This window comes from Phyllostomus hastatus, unplaced genomic scaffold, assembly GCF_019186645.2.
Source record: "Phyllostomus hastatus isolate PE091 unplaced genomic scaffold, TTU_PhHast_1.1 phas_contig_38, whole genome shotgun sequence".
NCBI lineage: Eukaryota > Metazoa > Chordata > Mammalia > Chiroptera > Phyllostomidae > Phyllostomus > Phyllostomus hastatus.
In genome coordinates, this window is record NW_025333869.1 from 26,550,530 (window position 1) to 26,575,316 (window position 24,787).

Here is a 24,787-nt window from a genome sequence, read left to right on the forward strand (position 1 = left end):
CAGCAGGGCCATCTATGAAGAGAATAGTAATGCAGGTAAAGTCTATCTTCGGCACCCACTGGGAACCATTGCAGAATCTCGTTTTCCTCATCACTTGATGCCCCAGGTCCCTCTTGTCCTAAAGGAAAGTAGATGGGAAGAACCGAGGAGGAAGGTAGGTTGGGACCCAGGGGTTTCCCACATATCCCTCAGAACCTACTAATGGCCCTGAGTTTAACAAACATGTCATTTGGTAAATGTGATAGAGCAGAATTTTCCTAAAACCACTTCACATTCTATCCAAGATGTTGAGTCAAAAATATTTTAATCTATATAGTTGTTTTATACCATCTGTAGGCTTTCTCCGTCCTCCTGTTTTGTTATTTTTCCTTTTTCCTCAATCTTAGAAGGATGTTCTGCTAAATCACACTTGTCTGCCTTCAGAAGTATGAATGAGCCTACAGAGAAAGACTTCTTCCTTTACAAAGCTAACGGCAGTGTGCCAGGGAGGTGCTCTACTCCCACGGGGAGGAGACACTATGTGCATGTGCGTCTGTGTGTAAGTTTGCTGTGCACCCTTCGCTCAGGAGTGTGCCTGCATGGTGGGGGTTTGCTGTTCCAATGGCATAAATACTAAACCCCCAAATTAACAGGCGATTCTCTGTCTTTACAATTAACCTAATTTCAAATAAACTAGCACATGAAATTGCCATCATTTATAAAATCCATGGCAATAAAATAAAAACTTGGCATTAAGTATGCCATATTAACTAAGCAAATGTAATTAACAAAAATTAGAATAAAATAAGCATTAGAGTTAAATATTTATGTGGCATTTCCATAATGAAAAGTGCTAAATCACTGCAAATTCATCTTACAACATCCTTTCTAGGTAATTAAGCAATGAATATTGTGTTTACCAACAATTCCTTTATGCAGTGGTCATGTTTTCTGAATCAAAGATTGGGGAGTGGGCACTGTAGTTTGAGGGGTATGAGCATATATATCTGCTGGGACATGAGATAGAGCACTTGCAATTATTATATAGTAATCTGATTTGTTGTATTCAGACTGCTGCCAAGCCCTTTATCTTAAAAAGTGTACCCACGCAGAGGAAACGTAGTCATTCTGCTGTCACTCACAGGCTTGCTGCATGACTCCAGGTTAAAATGTGCACCTCCCACTGTGTGCAATAAAAAGGAGTCTCCTGCCTTGACCGGGTGGCACAGTTGGTTGGAGTGCCGTCCCACACACCAAAAGGTCGTGGGTTCGATCCCTGATCAGGGCACGTGCGGGAGGCAACCGATTGATGTTTCTCTCTCACACTGATGGTTCTTTCCCTCTCTAAAATCAACTGTCATCCTTGGGTGAGGATTTAAAAAAGGAGTTCCCTGCACTTGCTCAGCTCAGGGGCCCCATGCCTGGGTGGAAGGCACACTCCACTCACCCTTTTTTCTAGATGGGTGTAGGGGCCAAGGAGCCTCCCATTTTAAGCTTCTGAGCAATCAAATTTAATTTAGCATCTTGATCATCACTCTCCTGTGTCTGTTACCTGCATTTAGAGGAAGAAGTTAAGCATCCTCCTGAGTTCATTAACTTAGTGGTCATACGAGAAGCAGGGCTAATGGGAAGCCCTACATTCTTGGAGCCTTCAAGAAGCCCCTGAAGGTCGGTTGTTTTCAGTTTGACAGACAGATGCACAGACATGAAATTCACAGAAAGAAAACCTGCTGGAGTCAAATGCAGCCCAGAAAAGTAAAGGCAGTGACTCAGCAGATGGCACAACGCAAGGTGCAAGGTGAGGCTCACGTGTGGCTGAGTGCCAGGACCGCTACCCCTTCCAAAATCAGGTACAGAAAGAAGATTTCGATTGTGTGCTCTAGAGCAAAAGCGGAGGCAGAGCTTTTTTTTTTCTTTGAAGAGGAAAACTTCTTAATAATACACAACAGAAAATCAAGACCTAGGAGCTATTTTCTCTGATGAATGTTTAATTTGAACATTTCTTGGGACAGAAATGTCACCACTTAAATGTTTGAAATAATATTAATCATTATTAATATTTTTAAATGCTTTCTGACAAATGCATTGAGTTGCATTTGTTCTGAACTATAAAATAAGCATTAGAGTTAAATATTGATATGGGATTCCCATAATTAAAAGCACTGCATCACTGAGAATTCATTCTCACATCTTTTCCACATTATAGTTGCTACATTCTTGAGTGACTTTATCGATCTTGGGAACACAAGTATCTTTCTATTGGCAATCAGTAGAAAAACTGAATTATATAACACACATTTGTTTCATTGGAAATTCTGCAGGAAGATCATTACTCTGTTAAGTGGCGGAGACTTCTACAGAAGTTTATAGACTTCCATAGTAAACCTCTCACTTCTTGGAAGTCTCGCTTCCAGCAATAGTAACCATCTGGAATGCAGCTGAGTATCTGGTAGTAAAAAAATAATTTCTGCAGCCAAAAAGGATGTTGGAAAGCTCACTATGCACATTATTTTGGAAGAGATTGTCCTCAAATTTCATACACAATTTGAATCAACACTGGAAATCCCAGCCCCCAGCAGATGGGTAATACCATGTTCAATGGAATGCTAGAACAGAGGGCACGGAGTGGCCACTCCTTCAAGCCTGTCTCCTTCCCTGGCCCCTGCTTGCTCGTACACTTGCCCACTAGGTGACAGTGCCCCTGGGGCTCTGTGTGGGCCTTTTGCTCTGCTCAGGCCATGCAGTCTTTGGGGGGAGTCACATCCACTTGTGGCTCCAGCTTCCACCTACGTGGCCATGTGGTCAGATTTGCACCACCAGCTCTCCTGTGATGTCACCTGGGACTCCCCACATCGGTGTCCCACAGGTAAATCAAACTCCCCAAATCCAAATTACCCCTTTCCCAAACCTGCTCCTCCCATCGCCCTTGGGTCTGGCACAGACCTGGGGGTCATTTCCTCCTCCTCCTCTTCCTCCCTCCTGCCTCCCAGCCTCATCAACTTCACACACCTTTGCCCCTCTTCTCCACGCTTGTTGCCATTCTCTTCCAGCCCAGAAAATAGTAATGGCCACCTAAATGGTTTCTTTGTCTCCAGTCTTGTCCTCTAGATCCATGCCAAAAAGGCCACTGCTAGGTCATAGGTGCCTTTGTGCAAATTAGAAGATGTACTGCCCCTGGCTGGTGTAGCTCAGTGGATTGAGCATGGGCCTGTGAACCAAATAGTTGCTGGTTCGATTTCCAGTTAGGGCACATGCCTGGGTTGTGGGCCAGGTCCCCAGTAGGGGGTATGTGAGAGGCAAACACACACATTGATGTTTCTCTCCCTCTGTTTCTCCTTCCCTTCCCCTCTCTCTAAAAATAAATGCAATCTTAAAAACACAAAAACAAAAAAGATGTACCGCATGTCCCTTCCTCAAGACACTTGACCTCCCTGATTTCATCAGAACCAGACCTTTTACTGCCATCTGCTGGAAGTCCTCATAATAAATATACGAGGAGGTACCCCCCAAACCAGAATTTATTTATAAAAAACCGTGTATTTATTGTTAACATGTTTAAATTCCAGTCACCTTCAAAGTGCTCTCTATTTGATGCAATACACCTATCGAAATGTTTTAATGCTCAAAACAGCATTTGAATTTGTTGATTTTGATGCCTTTTAGTGCTTCTGCTGTTTCTTGTTTCACCTCTTCCACATTAGCAAAATGTTTCCCTTTGAGGATATTTTTCATCCAGGGAAACAAAAAGAAAAATTGTTCAGGGCGAGATTGGGTGAATAGGGAGGGTGGGGCACGAGGGATTATGTTTTTGGTCAAAAACTGCTGAACACTCAACGCTGTGTGGGCAGGTGCGCTCTAAATCTCCCATCATGAAATGGGCAAACATGTTGAGTTTTTAAAAAAAAATCACTGAAGCCGAATGCAGCCTCTCACAACACCACCAGGTGGTGCACTGACACAGATGGGTTCCTAGAACACTCACCTAGCAGGGGAAGCCTACACTACAAGGGGCCTGCCCTTCAGAAGATAATTCCGTTTTGTTTTTGTTTTTGTTTGTTTTGTTTCCCACAGTTATTTTGAGGTCTATGATGTGAATGGCTGTCCCTTGAATGTGTGTCCTTGTGCAGGGTACAACCTGCACAACCACATGCCTTTTCAAAACACAAATGTGAAAAATGAAAATTGTTCGATAAGGAAGTGCTTGGTGTGAAATGGAGCGCGCCGACCGCCTGGAAACGATGTGTAGTGATGGGTTTCTATAGTGCACGGTGATTTCGTGAGGTGCCCCGAAAGTCAGTTCTGTTTGAAGACCTGCTTGTCTTCTCAGGTAAAAACGCATCACAAGACATTTTCTCACCATAAAATGGTAAATTATTCATCTCTATATCTTATATTTATGTTATATCTATTGCTGATGAATACAAAATTATTTTTCCAGAATTTCGGGCTTGTTTTTCTCAGTCCATTTTTCTCAGTTACACTGGACATGTGAACTGGGTTAAACACTTGGGTTGCTCCCATTTTGGGGCTATTGCATATAATGCTGCATGAACATTTGTGTGTAAGTATCTGTTTCAGTGTCTGATTTAAATTCTTTCAGGGCATATGCCTAGGAGTGGAATTGCTGGGTCATACCATAATTCTCTTAACTTTCTGAGGGACCATCAAACTGTCTTCCACAGCCGCTATGCCATTTTTCATCGCCACCAGCAATGCACGAGGGTTCCAATTTCTCTACATCCTCGCCAACACAGGATAAGGTTTGAAATGCCCAAAATACACAGGATGACCAAAAAACCCCAATTACACTGAAATACAGTTTTCAAAGTGTTGAAAAATCTGGGATAAGGTAGGTTATATGCTTCTTTATTAACACATTAAATAAGAAGATCCGGTGGCAGGTCTAATGAACCACTGTACGTCTGAAGTAATGATGAGTGTAAATGACATTCTAGATAGCTGTAACGATGGGATTATAATTTAAAAATGTCAGTAATTTCAATTGGTGAAGAAGTCCCTGGTGCTGCTGACACCACTGTGGTTTGTTGCCCACATTCAAAAAGGAAGGAAACGCTAAATTTCAGGTCTGGTGAGTGACACTGAAGCTAGAACCTGAGGACCCCAGGCTCAGGCGCCTCCTGCGTCACACCCTCTCCCGCCCTCCCAGCCGCTGCCCCCCTCTCCTCCCTTCTTCTGGGCCAAACTCCCTAGAAGAGTCCTCACCCCCTTGGCCTCCTTCCTACACTTCCTGTTCCTCAACCCACTGCAGTTTGTCTTTGACCATCCACACTGTCCTTGCCAAGGTTGCCATGACCTTGAGGTGGCTAGATCTGCTGTCCTTGCCTGGTTTCATCGCCATCACCCCTGATGGTTAGACTCATGCCTTTCTCCTTGACCTCTGGCTGCCCTTCTCAGCCTCCTTTGACACCCATTTCCCTCTCCCTGGCCCATAAACCCAGGCACGAGAACGCCACTCAGGCTCGCCCTGGGCTCTCCAGCCCTCTTACTGCGCTCTATCTGGGTGACCTCACTCGCTCCCATGGGCTTCACTACAGTCTGCCCAGGAGGCCCCACCCGTAGCTCCAGCCCAATACTCCCTCCTGGGAGCAGCAATTGCAGCAATTGCTGCCTGGACCAAATTGCTACCATGTGCCTGGAGCGATGCTAAGCGCTTTTCATGTATTATCTTGAGTAACCCGCACATGACACTAGAGAGTAAAGCAACCTGTCTCACGGTTCTTAGCTGATAAGGGGCAGAGCCAGAATCCAGCGTCCCTAACCTCTCCACCTTCCTGGGCATCTGGCAGACAGCAAAACCGTCCAGCCCCAAACTGAGCCCCTTCCCCTGGACCCTGTGGCTGCTCCCATTTCCTGCTTCAGCTATAGGCACCGTTTGCCACGCACCAGCTTCTGTCCTGCCTTCCCTTCCCCTGGGCCGGACTCCTTATACAAATTCCTCATCCTCTTGTCTCCAAGTCTTCATCTCCACAACTCAACCCTCCCAGCTTGGCTTGAGAGGAAGTGGCCAGCCAAGGCTGAAGGACAAGGGCCGACCTTGATGCCCCTTCCCCACTCTGCTGCCCATAAGAATCGTTCAGGGAGTTTGAAAAAGCCCTGGTGCCCAGAACACACCCCAGGATCTCTGAGGGTGAGACCCCGGCATCCGGATTTCCAATCCATCAGGGTTTCCAAACCCTGAGAAAAACCAGGGTTTAGGTCTTAAAACCCTTGCCTGACATTAGGAAGCCACCCCCGTGCCTGTCCCGCCCCTTCCCGAAGCTCCGTGACTTCCCTGCCCAGCGTGCGTGCTGTCTCCTTGTGCTGTGCTCCCTGCTCACTCGCCCTGCTAGGGCGCAAGCCTGGCGGAGGCAAGATTGTGTCTCTCTGTTTCCTGTTGTGTCTTCAAGGAGAAATTCAGTCATATTTGTGTCTTGAGTGTTGAAGGTCATTTCAAGGGTGACAGGAGGCTTCCATATTGTGAACACCCTTTCCTAATGAAAATCAACTGACGCTTCCTCCCAAACAACAAAAGGACACAACTAACAAACCCGGCCCCCGGCTTTTACTTGTTCAACTCAGCCTGAAATGCACTAATAATGATTCACTACTTTGGCTTAAAACTCCTTGTCTAATTAAAATGCAAATACAGCCCCAAAATACAACACTTTAACAGAATTAGTCATTGTTATTTTGCCCTGAATAATTTCATCAGCTCTTAATAAAAGGGCGAGAAGAAGAATCGCCACATATTGAGTATATCTTATGCACCAGACATTGCTACACAATCTCCAGAGAAATTCAGGCATCAGCCCAAGGTAACGGAGCTGGTATACTAATAAACCAGATTTAAACTGACATCTAACCAAGCCAGCACTTTCTCTTAACTCCAGCCTGAGCTTGGAGGGAGAAAACGCACAAAAAGAGGGTAAAGGATACAGAGAAGACAGGCCTGGGCCTCACAAGACCAACTTCACCTTCTCTCCTTGATCGAGGAAGGTGCTGGATGCTGGGACTGGCTGGGGGTTGGGAGGGAGGACACTAATGGCCACAGCATCCTTCCAGGAGCACGTTCTCTCTTCTACTCCAGGTGCAACCCCTGAGCAAATCCGGTTGGTTTGCCTTTGAAATGCAGCAGCACTCCGACCACGTCTCTGTGCCTTCACTGCCCACTCGCACCACGTCTCTCACTGGATCTCTGCAATAACCTTCCAGTTGCTCCCCCTCCCCCCACCCCCCTTCCACCCTTGTACCGCCCCTCACCATGAGATCACTTCCACTTCTGCCCAAAACCCTGCAGAGCCCCCATTGCTAGCTCTTATTCCTCCCCCCCAACCAAGCCCTTTCTCCCTCGCCCTCATTTACTGCCCAAAACACTTCCCTCAGCTCCAGCCCTCTGGCCCCACCGCTGTTCCCCTAACACGCCCAGCACCCGCCTCCCCTCAGGTTGGGGCACCTGCCCACACACACCTGCAGGCCCACATACTGGCCTCCTTCAGAGGCCACCCCCTCAGTAGGGCCATTATAACTCCCCTCCCCCTTCCCCAGAACACCCTTATCCGTCCTTCCTTTCTGCTTTATTTGTCCCCTAGTGCTTAGCTCCTTCTGATGCAGCACAGACACTCCGTTATCTGTTCCCATCTCCCCTCCAGAGCACATTCCGCGGGAGGGCAGGGATTCCTGTCTGTCCTGGTCTGTGCTGCATTGTGGGCATCTAGGACCCTGGGCATGTGGTAAGTGTTCAAAAACTGTTGGTGGAGGGAGGAGTATGAGAACTCAACTGAGAAACAGGGATGGTGCTGTACTGTGGGAGACACTATGAATCTTTGAAGACCTGCTGGTGCAAAGTCAGAGTGTGACCTTCAGGCCACAGCAGGCATTGCCGTGGAGGCAGCTGGGGGCTCTAAGCCAAGACAAATGAAACGTCCTATCAGTGGTCCAGTTCTGTCACCAGAGACAGTCTGAGGACTGAGTGTGTGCACTGACATGTAGATGCTTAACAGGTATTTGCTGAATGAATAAATAGGAAAATGTAAGCTTTTATCTGAATCAAAGGTGAACAGAGATGCCAGTGATTCAAAAGGCCAAATTTTGTTTTATTACGCATGAAGCTTAGGCTTTTGCCAAGTGGAGACACAGGAAGTATTTAATTACTTCAGTTACACAAGCATTATCATGGAGCAGCGCAGTATAGCAGAAGTGCACGGTGGGGGTTGAAGGGCCACGGGGAACCCCACCCAGCTCCCTGCTCAGAGGCTGTGGGATCTCTGGGTTACTCAAGTGGTTTTTAGTCTCAGGGGGTGACATGGGCCTAACAGATTACCTTAAAATCTCATTCACCTTTTTTCAAAGTCCTTCCTCTCCATCCGGAGTCAGCAGATTTTTCCATCATATTTCTGGGTTCTACCCCAGACCCAGTGGATCAGACCACTGGGGGTGGAGAGCAGCCAGGTCCTTGCATTTTATTTTTTTTTTAAGTTTCATTTTTATTTTTTACTTTTATTTTAATGATTTAGAGAAAGAGAGAGAGCGAGAGAGAGAGAGAGAGATAAATATCAATTTGTTGTTCCATTTATTTATACATTCATTGCTTGATTCTTATGTGTGCCCTGACTAGGGATTGAACCCGCAACCTTGGTATATGTGGATGATGCTCCAACCAACTGAACTACCTGGAACTTACATTGCAAGCATTCCCCAAGCCCTTAGGCCTGTTGCTAAAAGAGAGGCTGCCATCTTGCTCCTCTGAGTGGTCCTTGAACCAGCAGCATCAGCCTCACCTGGGAGCTTGTTAGAAATGCAGAGTCTCAGGCCCTGCCCCAGACTTTGTCAACAAGATCCCCGGAGTGACCCCTCTTTGACAAGCATTGCTCTATCACACTTGATTCAGTCCACTTTCAGAGCCCTCCAGCCTTTCTTGCCAGTCTCCCAAAGGACCCTCCTGAAAAACTTTCAGTCCAGGAACAAGCCTTTCATTTCACAATACAGGACAGGCTTACAGCGCTGAGGTCTGCCTGCCTGACAGAAGGTCCAGGGGGACAGGTGTCCACGTGTCGGTCAAGGCAAACCTCTCATCAGTGACATTGCTCCGTGAGTGACAGGGACAAAGATGGCAGAATAGAACCATACACTCAAAGAGGAAGAGACTGCCCTTGAGGAAGAAGCAGGATGGGAAGAGTGACCTGGGACAGACACTGGGTCTAACCCTGCCGCACCTGGGGGCTTGCGTGCTGTGGCTGCAGGGGCTCAGCTTCCGGGCGGGCAGTGTGGGGAGGTTTGCTTTTCTCCCCAGTGCGCTTCCCGAGGACTTCACCCTGGTGCCTGTGGAATCTGTCACTGGTGGGCAGAGTCTGAAGCATTGCTGCTAGTGGCTGAAAGGACCCCTTCAATGAACTAATCACACTGATTGAGATAGATTTTTATTTTGATATATTTATGTATATTTTTAAAGCATCCTTGAAATTGTGAGTATGGTTTCTGTTTATGACACAAGAGTACAATGACAAAAATGAAGTAGAAGGTTACTCTAATATATAAAGAACACACACAGCAAAAATCACCTCTTCGTAAAAAACAATAATAATTTAAACAACCAATACGAGAAGCTATTCCCTATGCACCCACTGTAGACAGAGAAGCCCCGCTGCAAAGGAGCAAACTCAGAGTGCTACTGGCTTCATGGAACCAACTGAAGATGCTTCCGGTGCTCCGGTCAGTGCCCTTCACGGGCGGAGTCGCGGTCTCAGTGCACCAGGAGAACTGATGTACAATGAGGCCTTTGACACAAAGTGATGACCTCTTTCACAAAATGAATAGCACCAACCCCTCCCCTCTCCTCCATCCACCCTCCCGGTAGTTTCTCTTCTTTGGGAGCCTAGATTTTTACACATTGCGTTTGCCTAAACAAGACAGACCTTTTTCAGGGCTGGTGTGGAAAAGCCGCTCTATTGTGGGTTCCCTTCCCGCCCCCGTGTTATCATCTGTACCCCTTACGTCTCTTCTCCCCACTTTAGCCTGCAGAAATGGAGTTGCGCTGCGCAGGCAAGCTGAAACCCAGGTACCAGCTACAGTGGCCTTGAGACTGCACCCTTCCCAGCCTGTAGGGGGCGCCTGGGGGAGGGTGCGATCTGGGAGTGGGCTGGCTACCTGGCCCTCGAGGTCACATTACCTGCCAGGTACTCGATGACTGCCGCCATGTACACGGGAGCGCCCACGCTGATCCGGTACTTGAACGTCCCTTTCTTCAGGTAACGCATCAGCCTCCCCACCGGGAAGATGACACCGGCCCTGGCTGAACGGGACAGCTTGGACATTTTCTTCTTCCCGCTCCGGCCCGACATCTTGCTTCAGTTTCCCTCTCAGCTTGCTGACACGGTGGCCTCCCGGCACTAACACAATGCTGGAAAGGAAAGATAACCGGGTGAGGAAGGGTGGCGCACAAGTATCTTGGGGACAGTAGTGTGGTCCTAGAGTGCTGTGTGCACTCTAGGTGCTGACACCTGACTGCCCCGCAGGGAACAGCAGGCAGGAAGCTGGGCCTGGGGTCTTTGCAAGGGGCGTTGGCAGGCCCACTTGCAAGCATCCCCCCACCCCATCAAACTGGCCCAGAGGAGCTGTCCCTAGAGAGAAAAGTCATAGTCTTTTAGGCAGCTGAATAATGGCTTCCAAAGATGTCCACTTCATTACCCCCAGAACCATTGGTGAATGTAAAACCTCACATGGCAAAAGGGACTTTGCAGATGTGATTAAGTTCAGGATCCTGAGATGGGAAGATTATCCTGGATTATCTGGGTGAGTCTGATGTGATGCAAAGGGAGGGGGCAGATCAGAGTGAGCAGTGATGTGAATGAGGGAAATGAATTCTCCCCTCAGAGCTTCCAGAATGAATCAGTCCTGTTGATACCTTCATTTTAGCCCAATGTAACTGATTTTGGACTTCTGACCCCCAGACTCTAAGAGAATAAGTCTGTATTGTTTTAAGCCACTAAATTTGGGGGTAAAGAAGTGACTGTTTTAATACACAGTAATTAATTAATTTATGTATTTTTATTTATTTTTAGAGAGAAGGTAAGGGAAGGAGAAACAGAAGGAGAGAAATATCAATGTGTGCTTGCCTCTCGCACACCCCCTGCTGGAGACCTGGCCTGCAACCCAGGTGTGTGCCCTGACTGGGAATCGAACACGGACACTTTGCTTCACGGGCTGGCTCTCAATCCACTTAGCCACATTAGCCAGGGCGATCACAGTATTTTATTTATAATGTTGGCTTTGACCTACAGCTCACAGCTGATTTTTCAGATGGAAACACTTTTTTAAATTTCCAATAATTTAAACAAATAGAAACATGCCTGAAGATGCAGTTTTATTGAACATGCTAATGCACAGTAACCAAACGTAGCAAATTAAAAGTCAGAATGCAACCCAAGCTTCTGCTGCTTGGAATGCGGGACCCAGGTGGACCTGGAGGAGAAACCTCAGAATCAGCACAAAGAAGTGACTGCAGTACGACGCACAGAGAGACGTATTTATAACCCACTGTTATTTCAGAAAGCTATGTTTTGCGTGAAGATAAAAAATTATATGCTTCTGAAAGAGTCTCTGTGAGGCTAAAATTAATTCAGAGAATTGTAATAGTGCTTAACTTTTGTTGGTTGAGGGAGTACTGTGACCAAAGAATGGAATATAATTCAGAATAAGTAAAAGCACATTATAAAGGATAAGCAAGCAAGAACAAAGAAAAGAAACCAGAAAATTTCTAGGAAATGTGTTAATGAATGAAACTTTCTGCCCCCAAAGTAACGTCATTCTCAGTGGCCATTTTGTTTGGGGATGAAAAACGAGAAAGTAAAAAATAAACTGAAATTGGTTCTACCTGTTGAGGCAGCCATTGCAAATTTTGGCCAGGCTAGCTTACCAACAACCCAGGCGGCAATGAAAAGGCCTAAGAAAGTGGCTAAAAATATGACGGGTGAAAGTGGTTAATGAATGCATGGCTAATGCGAAAGGTACCAAACTGGGATTAATTCAATCTGGATAAAAGAATGAACATCAAGTTCAATTTTCTAAAGTATCTGGTAACTCCATTATGACTGAGGAGTTACAGAACACCATGGAATTAGCAACAAACTCCCTTCTCCATTCTCAGCACCCTCCTATCCCCGAGATGAAGGATGCGAGTTGGAGGCATTTCATTACATGCCTCACATACATTCATTTTAAATGTTTATATGTACCTCTATGCTCCCATTGTATGTGTAGCTTTGCCACCAAAGGATGTAGGTATTCATCACAGTTAAGCACAAACAAAGATGAGCAAATAGCCTCAGAATACTCTCTCTTTCACAGTAAGGTGCAGGAATAAAGCCATCACTGTGTTTAGGACTTCTGCATTTTCTGTGCTTCGGCTGCCCACGGCTGCTAACTCTTCATAAATAGACTCACAGATGTCCTCTCTTGGAGGAAGCGAGCAACTGCACATTAGAAACTTAGGTCAGGCATCAGTAAATGTTCTGAGTGCCTGTTGTTGGCCATCACTGTCCCAGGGCCAAGGGACATGTAAAGCAATGTGAAACGATGGTCCTTGTCCTCAGATCGAGCTACACGGCACATGTTTGCTAGCTGGTGGTGGAGTTCAGAATGGAGGTGGCTCCTGGTGCAGCGGAAGGAGCCCAGCACCAGGAACAGACTCCAGGGTGTGGTCTCACTGCTGCATGACTGGCTCTGTGAGCTCTGGTCTCATCTGTAATATGAGACAGTGACTAACAGGTCCTGAAGATTCTTCTGGTCTTAAACATTCCTGTTTTTTTCAACTTTCAAATGATTCTGGAAAAGAAGTTTACGCCTTTTAAGAAATGTGTTTTAAAGCGTTAAGTGCTGGTGCAGGTTCACAAAAATGTGTTAGTATTGGTGACTCCACTAAGCCAATTATGTACTTTTTTTCAGTTACTAGTAAATGGAGAGAAGGGGGAGGATTAGTAGGTCTGGCTGCCAAGGAAACCCTAGAAAGCCCACCCCAGGCGGAGCACACTGTGGGTAGATGTGCGCTAGGCGGTCACGGCCTTTCCTGCCGACAGAGAGAGCCCTGCGCAGAGGACAAACGCCACAGGGGCAGGACTCCCCCTCCCACTCCTCCAGCCTCCTCAAACGGAAGAGCCACAGAGTGAGCAGGTGTGCAAGATAAAGCTACCTAGGGACTTTCCCAATGTCAGCTGAGAAGAGTCACAAATTTCCCTAAAAATTGGAAATTAGGACCAGCGGCAGAAGAAAAACAGGTGGCTCCAGGGGACCGAGGCCTAAAACACTCATGAAGATAAAACAGCCAAGCAAGGAAAACAGGGTTAGGTGAGACAGACAAACATATCAGCGGAGTATTATAAAATGTAGGGATCACCCAAACATAGCATCTGGAACAAGACTTTCTTTGGCTTCCACCCTGCCCTCCATGTTGGGGCCTTAGGACAGAGCTGAAGATGCAGCTGCACTTGAGGTCTAACTGTAACAGGACCTGTTGCATGTGCTCCCGTAGCGCCAGAGAGTTCTTTGTACCTGGGGAGTCCATCTTTTCAGACACTGGGCTGAGTTCAAGCAGCCAGGCGCTTACCTCCTGGGCCCCAAGGACTGGGGGGTTCCCTGAACACTGTAAGAACAGGATCGTATCAAGGAATACCTGGCAAGGCAGGGAGGAGGCATATCCTGCCTACTGCAACCCACAGATGGAAGCAAGGGCTGTGCCTCCCCTCCTGGAGCCCCTTGAGTGCTTTCCAAAGACCACCCCCGTCCCTCAGCCTGAGCTGGCTCTGCCCGGAGCTGTAAGAAATTATAACCCCTGACTTCTTTCCCAGGCCAGCCTTTCCCCTGACTAGTCCATTCTTAGGAAGTCAGGTGATGTAAAAACTTGATCGGGCTGTTATCTGCCTTCTGTGAATTTGAGTCTGTGTTGGGCCACTCGTCTACAGAGAAAAGAACTATTGCAATGTGCAATTTCTGTCCATCAGACAGTTCTTTCCATCCAAACATTAATATTTAAATGTTTACATTTATTTTCCTTATGCTCTACAAAAATTTTTACTCTAATTAGCAAAGCTTAAGGACTCTAGTTTATTGAGTCTGTTTACATGTTTGCAGAATAGAGTCTTTGAGTGGTTATAGGCACTATGTGGCGCCCCCTGGGGGCCATGCAGCCATGCTTGGGTGGCTCCATTCTCCGGGTGGCTCCATTCTCCAGGCGGCTCTGAGGTTCTTAAGAAAAACTGGGTAGACCAGAAACATAAAACCTAAATCTGCAATACATCCATCCTTTCATACCTGAGAGACCGAGAACGCCAAGGTGTAAAGTCTCGTAATTACATGCAGAGTGAATGGGAGAGTTATCAGTGTGTTAACTGTGGGGGACAGGAAAATAAAACTCAAAATTCAAGGAAAGAAGGGGGAGGAGGCAGTGCTGGCTGCCCATTCCCTTTCACCTCCAGGAGGGCAGCAGCAGGAAGAACAGACTGGTTTTGTGTGCACTGGGGAAGAACACATATTCGAACACCGTTGTTTGAGGATTTATTTTCATGATCAGGTTTTCAGCCCATAAAGATAGTGATGAGGTTGATTTTACAGGTATCACAAGGGCAAATATTAAACTGCAGCACTGACTCAGACACGGGTGATAAACTCACACCAGCCTATTCACATAACTACTGTATTTCATTGATTTTACAGTGGTCTTTTTAAAAAACATTTTACTATCTCTAGAAATCAGTATGCATCTTGCAACCTATGACATCATAGATTCAATGAAAGTACATATTTATGGAGCATTTTCTATTGAACAAGAAACTACACTAGACATTGCAGAATGTACACAGGACCTTGTCCTCAAATGTTTTCCAATAAAGTTTTATGATAGACCATAATACAACTTCAAATAGACGTGAGAGACTTGGTTCCCAAACTGTGTACCAAGGCACCCTGAGACATAACAGAGGGTGTTTAAGATTTCAAAGAAAATACAGTGCTACTCACCCTCCGTTGGACCCCACAACCACCAGCTCATAGTGGTCTCGCCAGTTGTTCTCGGGAGTTTGCACTCTTTTCCTTTTGATGACACCGAGTCTTTGCAAAACTGAGTTTTTGGCTGTTGCTCTGATTAAAAGCAAGTGCTGGGTGAAAATTGACATGGAGCAGAAAATGACAGTGGCAGTCTCCAGTCTGACCCTTAGGCCTGAGAAGCTGTGCAGTGTCCACCAGGCGCACACGTCCTGCGTGTGATTCATTGTGGTTACTTAAGAATGGGATATAAATATTCTTTTTTCTTTTATTTCATGTATTAATATTTTCTTAAATAGCTACTACTGTTAGGACATATATACTTAAGTTGTTTGGACCTAACCGCTCAATAAATAGAGCCAGTAGGCATTTCTTTTGGCTTAGAAGCTCCTGAAAACATGACTGAGACACTTAGTTCTCTGTGGACTGGGGAAGTTTGAAAACTCCTTTGTTGGTGCCCACCACCACCAACTCAAACATATAATTATCACCTGTGTAAGGTCACCCTGAAGCAAGGAAAACAAGAAAGTTAAGTTGTTTAAATTTGTTTTATTTTCCTTTTTTAATTTAACTTTTTATTATATTTTTTCCATTACCATTTAGTCTCCTTGCACCCCCTCCCTCCTGCAATCACCGCACTGTTGTCTGTGTCCATGAGTCCTTTTTCCTTTTTGCTCGATCCCCTCACCCTCCAACCTCCCCAGCCTTAGCTGTCATCCTGCTCTCCATCTATGAGTCTGTCTCTATTTTCCTTGTTAGTTCAGTGTTTATTAGATTCCACGTATGAGTGAAACATGAGTTTATTTTATCTTTACATCTAAGTAATACTTGCCCATAGCAAAGTGAATCCAAAGGTAAAGAAATGCATAAAACAAAAAGCAACAGTCTCTCACTTCACTTTTCCCACCCCCGGTCTCACTTCCAGAGGCCATTTCATGTAACAATTTTTAATTGTACTCCTGGTGGTTACCTCCCAAACTCTAATGTTTATACTTCTTCCTAATTTATTTTCATTTTTAGAGTCTCTATCAATGCTGTCTAAGGATTAGAACTTAATTCACTTTCTCCTTCCTTTTCCAATTGTTGACAGTGTATTTCCTCTGTACTTACCATGGAAGTGTTAAACAATACATTTCTATCCGTTTCTGACTCCACCAGCTTCAGGCATGATGTTCTCGAGTCATCCGTACATAAGACATATGTGCCTCAGTCTCCCCCGGTCTGCTCCTCTCCACGCCACCTCCTGATTTCTCCCTCTGTCTGCTATACTCTCAACCATCCCATCAGCAGCACTTATACATATGATTAGAGCTTTGTAAATACCATTCCCTGCAGAACTGAGAGGGGTGCTAGCCTCACGTTTCCTCTTCTGTGTTCCCACACTAGGACCCTTGTGCTTAGCATCAAGAAATGGATTCGCTTTGTTCTGAAAGACTGTTGTTCGAAATCATTCCGTTTTACTTGGCTTCACGTCCTTCTTGTATAGCAACTCACCTCAAGTTACTAATTACAGTTGACTCATGTTATGTGTAATACAGTAGGCCACCCCTCCCCGGTTTCTCTTTTTGCAGTTTCTGTTACCCATAGTCAACCTCACTCCGAAAATATTAAATGGAAAGTTCCAGAAATAAACAATTCATAGGTTTTTAATTGTGTGCTGTTCTGAGTAGTGTGATGAAATCTACTTGGTTTTTGCCTTCCTGTCGGGGACGTGAGTCATCCCTTTGTCCAGAGACTCCATGGTGTGTATGCGGCTCCCCACTTGTAGGCAGTACCCACAGTCTTGGTTATCTGACTCACCGTCACAGTATCACAGTGCTTGTGGTTAAGTACCTCTTATTTTACTTAATAATGGCCCCAAAGTACAAGAGTAGAGATGCTGGCAATTCAGATATGACAAAGAGAGGCTGTGAAGAGCTTTAAGTGAAAAGGTGAAAGTTCTCAACTTAAGGAAAGATTTTAAAAAATCATATGCTAAGATTGCTAAGGTCTATGGTAAGAATTACTCTTCTATCAGTGAAATTGTGAAGGAAATAGAACTTCATGCCAGCTTTGCTGTCAGACCTCAAACTGCAAAAGTGAGGGCCACAGCGCGTGGTAAGTGCTTAGTGAAAATGGAAAAGGCAGCACATTTGTGCACGGAAGACGTTAACAGAAAATGCGTCCCGACTGACGGCAGCATGTTGCATTGGAAAGCACTGAGCTTGTACGGAGACTTCTGTGAGGGTTCAATGCACAGGTAGGACCGTAGTTCAGCAGGTCTTTGAGTACTGTCATTTGACTCAACATCGTTTTTTAAAAAGTGTATTTTGATTATGCTATTGCAGTTGTCCCAACTTTTCCCCCTTTGAGCCCCTCTCCCCTGTAACTTCCTTCCCTCCAGCAATCCATCCCTCCTTAGTTCATGTCCATGGGTTGTGCATATAAGTTTTTTGGATTCTCCATTTCTTATTCTGTTCTTAACAACCCCCTGTCTATTCTGTACTTACCAATTATGTGTCTTATTACCTCTACCTTTTCTCCCATTCTCCCCCTTCTCCATTCAGCTGATAAGCCTCCATGTGATCTCCATATCAATGATTCTGTTTCTGTTCTGGTTGTTTGCTTAGTTTGTTTTTGTTTTTTAAATTCAGTTGTTGATAGTTGTTTTTTTTATCCTTTTAATGTTCATAGTTTTGATCTTCTTTTTCTTAGATAAGTCACTTCAACATTTTATATAATAGTGGCTTGGTGATGATGAACTCCTTTAGCCTTACCTTGTCTGGGAAGCAGTTCATCTCCCCTTCCATTCTAAATGATAGCTTTGCTGGATAGAGTAATCTTGGATATAGGTCCTTGCTTTTTATCACTTTGAATACTTCTTGCCAGTCTCTTGCCTGCCAAGTTTCTTTTGAGAAATCAGCTGTTAGTCTTATGGGAACTCCCTTGTAGGTTACTCTCTGCTTTGCTTTTGCTGCTTTTAAGATTCTCTCTTTAACTTTTGACAATTTAATTACCATGTGTCTTGGTGTGGCCCTCTCTGGGTCCAACTTGTTGACTCCCTGTTCTTCCTGGACTTGTATGTCTATTTCCTTTGCCAAATTAGGGAAGTTCTCTTTCATTGTTTTTTCAAATAAGTTTTCAATTTCTTGCTCTTCCTCTTCTCCTTCTGGTATCCCTATGATTTGCATGTTGGCACTTTTGGAGATGCCCCAGAGTCTTCTTATTCTCTCCTTGTCTTTTTTGTATTCTTGTTTCTTTGTTCTGCTCTGGTTGACTGTTTAGTTCTTCCTTATGGTCCAATTTGTTGATTTGAACCCCTGTTTCCTTCCCTTCACTGTTGGTTCCCTGTGGATTTTTTCATTTCACTTAGTGTAGCCTCCATTTCTTCCCTTATGCATTCGCTGTACTCGATGAGATCTCTGGGCATCCATATCACCAGTGTCTTAAACTCTGCATGTGACAGGTTGGCTATCCTCATTTCGCTTACTTCTTTTCCTGGGGTTTTGTTCTGTTCTTTCATTTGAGACATATTTGTCTCCAATTTGGCAGCCTCCCTGTGTTTGTTTCTGAATATTAGGTAGAGCTGTTTTGACTATCTGTCTTGGTGCACCTGTTACATTGTATGGGGCAGAGCCTTAAGTAATCACCAGGTGGAATAGCCCTCTTCAGTACTTTGTGGCTCTGTATGTGGGGGAGGGGCCAGCAAGGGCACCATGCTGCTGCCTGACTGCTAGAGGCTTGTTCAGCACTTGACCTACTTCCAGTCACTTACATGAGTGGCCCCACTACTTCTTGCCCTGGTAGTGATTCCCAGTGGGTGTGGGTTTGCGTGTTCTAGGACCCTGTGGGCCCTTTAAATGGACTCCTTGGAGAGACCCACAGTTTCTTCCGCTGCTCCAACTCCCACTGGTTTTTACAGCCAGGAGTTATGAGACTTTATTGTCCCGGTGCTGGAACTCTGGGCTGCACTTCTGACCTGGGGCTTGCTCCCCAGGGATCCCTAACATGGGACTGCCTGTTCCACTGGCCCCTGCTGCCACCTCCTCACTGCCACCACATCACGTCCCCTCTGCCCCGGCTCTCCTGCTCCATCCCTCCTGCCTGTCTGGGTGAATATGTCTTCTTTAAATCCTTGGTTGTCAGACTTCCATACAGCTTGATTTTCTGGCAGTTCTGGGTGGATTTTGTTTTGAGGTTAGTTGTGATCCTTCCTATGGCTGTGCAAGAAGGCGAAGCGTCTCTATATACATCTCCATCTTGACTGGAAGTGTCCACTCAACATCGTTTTGTTGTTAACGCTGATGAGAACAAAATCAACTCCCAGCGCTGGGCCACTGTCTGTGTGGAGTCTTCACATTCTCCCCATTTCCGTGTGAATTTTCTCGGTGGACTCCAGTTTCTTCCCACATCCCCAAGAGGTGCACGTGCGGTGAACTGGCGTGTCTGAGTTGTCACATCTGAGTGAGCGTGGGTGTGACATGCCCGGTGAGGAGGGTGCCTGCCCCCGGACCCTGAGATGCGGGGAGAGGCTCTGCGACCTGTGACCCCGCACTGGAATACGCGGGTTGGAAAATAATCACCTTACTTGTTTTCATTAATTTTTCTTAATGTATGTAGAGCTCACATTTATTTTAATGTTTAATACTAGAAGTGTTTTGGGTCTTTATTTATAAGTTTGGTGATGTTTTTGTGACCAGAAAGATGCTGTAGGAACTCAAGTCTTGTTCATATCACGTAGCCTCTGGTGAAACTGGTTTCATCATATGTGATCATACGCTGTTGCCCTTAACGTTGCAGTTTCCAAGGAACCCATGGACAAGGTTCCATGGGTTTACTGTATATGCAGGTTTAGTATTATCTGCGGCTTCAGGCATCCACGGGCCTTTAAAATATATCTCCAGTGGATTAGTGGGGGCTACTGCAGGTCTGTTCTGCAAATCGGCCGGAAGCACCGGGCTCGTGAACAGTGAACGGCTGCTCCTCGGGGAAACGGGGAGAGGCTGCTGTGAGTCTCTGGTCACGAGTTTTTCAACAATTGATCAATACATAAACTTGTTTCATGTGTATTTCTATTTAAAGACACCTTACTTAAAACGTATTATTGATTCATTAACCTTGAACTCACGGCGAATAGCCCTACAACTTACGCCTGAGCAAACCTTATGTAACACAAGTGCTTTGTCCAGAAGGCGCATCCCCTTCTCGTGCTGAGGAGCACTACACAGCACCTCAGCACTACAGGTGGGAGCCATTCCAAACAGCGAAACCGAAAGAAAGCACGAAAATGTGAAAAAATGACACTAAATAAACCACGGAACAGACACTGGTTTGCAGGGTGAGATGCAATAAGGCCGAGTGGTCTGGTTCCACCTCAGCAGGGAAGGTGTGTGCTGTGTGGCTCCCGTTTTTTGTGGCTTTGTGCATATCCTTGAGCGGCAGCACACTGCCACGGGGAATGTATCGGTGTGGGTGTTACAAATAAATTTTATTGAGTGGGTGGATTCACACATATGGGATCTGTGAATAATGAGGATCAAATGTGTTCTTCTTTGTTCTTGTCTTGACCAAAGGGAAATGTGCCTTTCCCAGGTGGTGAACATCACCCAGCTTCTCCATCACACTGTTCTTTGCGCGGGGCCGCTTCCTGCCCAGAGGCCCTCATCCGGAAGCGCTCTGGCCTCCAGCTCCCAGCGGAACGGTGGTGCTGCCCTCTGGTCACCCCAGAACCGTCTTCCCCACCTATCCGTGACCCTGACTTCCTCTTTCTTGGCCTTCTCCGTTGCTTTCTTGCTATCCACTTCAAGAAATGATCCATAGAAGTGAACTTTGTTTTACAAAAGTAAAGATGGTTACAAAATGGAACCGTCTTCACTGAATGACCTTTGGATTATAATTTGATGGGTATATAATTTTTAGCATCAAAATCATACTGCTTTGGCATCGTGAAGCCATCAGCCCACTGCTTTTATTATCCTGCACTACAGAGGAGTCCGGTGCTCCACGCCCTCAGGTTCCAGATTTTGTCTGTACGTGCTATAATTTCACAAGGACGAGCCTAAGTGTGGATCCTGCCCACCGCACTCGTCCTGCTCAGCACTGGCGATAAGCCTGTTCAGTCTGAGGTTCGTTTCTCTCGTAACTCAGGGAACTGTCTGTCCTTGCATTTGCTTGCATTCCCTCACCTGTTCATTTCGCTCATGCTTCCCTTTACTTGGCTCTTACTGGGCTGCCTGTAAGCCAGGTGTTGGACCTTCTGAGTGTTCCTCAGAGTCTCACACTTTTCCTTCTATTTTTTCATCCTTTCAATATCTAATTTTGGTAATCCTATGATTAATACCCAAGAACTCTTTCTTGTTCTTTGTTCCATTTTCACAGCATCCCATTCTTTTATAAATGCACCGTACTTTCCAGTCTCCCTGAAACTAGTTACGTTTCTGTTATCTTCTGTTCTCTGAGGTATTTCATCCAGTCAGTCGTCCTGTGGGTGTGTTCTCATTTTCTCTTCCACATTGGCTTTCCTTAAAGGCCCGACGATCTTCGGTTACACATTCATGCTTGAGAACTAAAGACAAGGTAGGCACGGTCCCTGGGAGCTTCTGCAGGCCATGCCAATGAGTGGACACCACCTCAGAGGGCCCCTCGAGAACTAGGAGCCCCTGAAAGCCAGAATGAGGGAGCTTTACTGCATGGAACTGCATCCATCCCAGAAGTTCTAGGCCTGCCTGCCCTGTAGTTGTTTGATTTTTTTAGAGAGGAAATCTCAGATTTCTAGTTTGGGGGAGAAATGCCAGATATGCCAGAGTGTCAGACTAGGAGCAGGGAGGGAGAGAGGCCATTCACCTGTCTGTTCTGGAGAGAGACCTTGCACGACTCCCCACTCTCCACCCTGCCTGTCCTCAGTGCAGCCCCTCTTGCTTTCCTTCTTAGTTGTGGCTTCCCTGTGAGAGTGCCCGTGGCTTCCCTGTGAGAGTGCCCATGGCTTCCCTGTGAGAGTGCCCGTGGCTTCCCTGTGCTAGTGCCTGTGTGGCTTCCCTGTGAGAGTGCCCGTGGCTTCCCTGTGAGAGTGCCCGTGGCTTCCCTGTGAGAGTGCCCGTGGCTTCCCTGTGCTAGTGCCTGCGTGGCTCTGTGCACTTGCAGTCTTCCAGGAATTTGCTGAAATCTCCCATCTGTTGAGGGCCAATACCATCCCTGCCCCCTTTTAAGTATTTATTTTTTATTTTTAAAGGTTTTAATTTATAGAGAGAGGAGAAGTGAGGGAGAAAAAGAGGGAGAAAAACATCAATGTGTGGTTGTCTCTCACATGGCTTCCACTGGGACCTGACCTGCAACCCAGGCATGTTCCCTGACCGGGAATCAAACTGGTGACCCTTTGGTTCTCAGCCCACACTCAGTCCACTGAGCCACACCAGCCAGGGCAGTATTTATTTTCTTTGTGCTTCTTTACCATTATTTTGGAGGGGCCCCAGAGATGGAAAGCACATGTGTGCAAGGAAGGCCATGATTTTGAACTGGAAACAAAATGTCACTTTAATTTAACATCTTAACAAACATCATTTGGGAATTAGCCTAGAAATGAGTATGCTGGCAAAGAGAAAAAGCTCAACTGTTTTATAATTGAGTAATAATGTCATATTAAAAATTTAGATCACTTTCATTACCAGGTGAGTCAATGGAAACTAATTGGTCTTGAGATAATTGAGGAATATAAAATTTTGTATCAAGAGATTGTATAAGACTAATTAATATAATAGAATCAAATTTGGTGTCTCTGTATTTGTATGATTATAGCGTACTCCTGTAAACAATATTTAAAATTATACTGTAATCCCAGAAGGAAGGAGAGAAAAGAAAGGAAAAATCTTAAGCATTTGCTCTGACTGGATGAACTGCCGTGGAGGGGAAACAGTGTGAGAGGACAAAATAGTCTGGTTTCTTTAGACCAATATTTTCTCTTAATTTCAATAAATTCTTTCTCAAGCATAAAGGAGCTGATAAAAAGTAAACCACTTTTTCTGTGCCTCAAACAACTTCTTGAAATTTTTCTTATATGCTAACTGATCAGAAACTTGACAAACTCTAGCCGATCAGCAAGGTGTCTCATTAAGAGCCGTCAGCAGTTTTAATTTAAATGACCATTTTTCTGCTGTCAGGCTTCTGCAAAGCGGCTTTAACAAAACAGAGAGCAATCGTTTGAGGCTGGGGGCGGCGGCTCCAGGCCAGTGTGTCAGAGGTGAGGGTGAGTCCGGCTCACGGGTGCCTCCACGAGGGATCTGGAATTACAAGATAGCTGATTTTAAAGTTCTCTCTGAGATCGAGCTCTTCGGAAGAATACAAATCAAAAGGCTTTCATATATACATGATCTTAAATCTAGAAATAACAGGTCTTATTGCTTTTTAATGATGTAATGAATTTAAAAAGGACTTTATTGCTTTCTGAAATGTATATAAACATGGAATTCATAGTGTCATCCCCTAACGGATTCATGCAGTGTTTTAAAATTGTTGAAATTTATTCGATTTATTCATTTTTAGTCCCATGGTATTTCCCTAATCTGTATAGTAAGTATTGTGCTTCAGAATATTTTATATTGTAAATATTTATGAAAGAACGAAGTAGACACTGCAGTGAAGCATCTTTACTCTGCCAGTTGAAAATTATCCTTTGGGAGAATAAAATGAGATGAAATAAAACTAGGTAGGGCATAAGGGAATTCAATATAAATAAATTAACTATATGTAGAAATATATTTTTAAAGGGTATGAAAAAATCTTTTAGCCTTGCAAGTAATAGAATTCTAATATATTTTGGTGTGTTACCCTAAGTGCTGTATTAAAATAATAATAGTTTGTTAGTATTATTTTGTAGCTGTGAAAACCACTTTCAGTAATCCTGGCTAAATCACTTGCTCTATTACACTCCCATTTATGAACTCCAAGGGCAAATCATTATTGCACAAGTAATACTTTCCAAACCATTTTCTTCCAAGGCCACCTTTAAGTGAATGAGAATAGTCAATAATTTTATCGTCGTATCTGTTAAAGCACATTAACAATTTATAATGTAAAGAGCTCTATCAAATGCAATTTCATCAAAATGACATGCGGATCAAATTAACCAAATTAACCATCCATGAACGTTAGAACCAAGCATTAACCCAATTTATTTAAATTATACCATTGGGTTACAAATCATTCCCTTTTTAAAATGTATTTCAAGTCATGTCCTGGAGTAATCTAGTGGGAAGCTCAGCTACCAGCACATTCTTCTCATGCAGAGGCAGAGCATGTGTGGCTGTCTCGGGCCCTCAGCAGGGATGGCCATCCCAGAGGGCAGCAGAGCACAGGGTGGGCACGCATGATACGGAATGCATTTAGGCTATCTGCCAGACTGCAGGATGCAATGACTTAAAAAAAAAGATTTTATTTACTTATTTCTAGAGAGAGGGGAAGGGAGAGAAAACGAGAAGGAGAGAAACATCAATGTGTGGTTGCTTCTCGTGTGCCCCCCACTGGGGATCTTCCCAGTCAGGCATGCACCCTGACTGGGAATTGAACTGGCGACCCTTTGGTTCACAGGCCGATGCTCAGTCCACTGAGCCACACCAGTCAGGATGATGCAATGACTTTTAACACATTTTGTCTTCGTTGAACCCAAGCTAAAGTCTTCTCTTTTTTTAAAGAGAAAAGTACAAGCTGTTGATCTATATTGTATTTCCCTTTTATTAGCCTTATAGTATTTTCTACTATAAATATGTTTGGCCACGTGTTATACTAGTTGGATAGGAAATGAATGAAT

At 45.1% G+C, this 24,787-nt stretch overlaps 1 protein-coding gene across 1 annotated transcript in view; it reads right to left on the minus strand.

The window, feature by feature from the left end:
• The window catches only part of LOC123821018 (core histone macro-H2A.2), a 53,321-nt gene that overhangs the window by 18,930 nt on the left and 9,604 nt on the right, over positions 1–24,787 (minus strand). The window contains exon 2 of the mRNA XM_045842261.1: positions 10,145–10,375. Within this exon, the coding sequence (XP_045698217.1) occupies positions 10,145–10,316 (172 nt within the window). The 5' untranslated portion in view covers positions 10,317–10,375. The remainder of the gene's footprint in view (positions 1–10,144; positions 10,376–24,787) is intronic.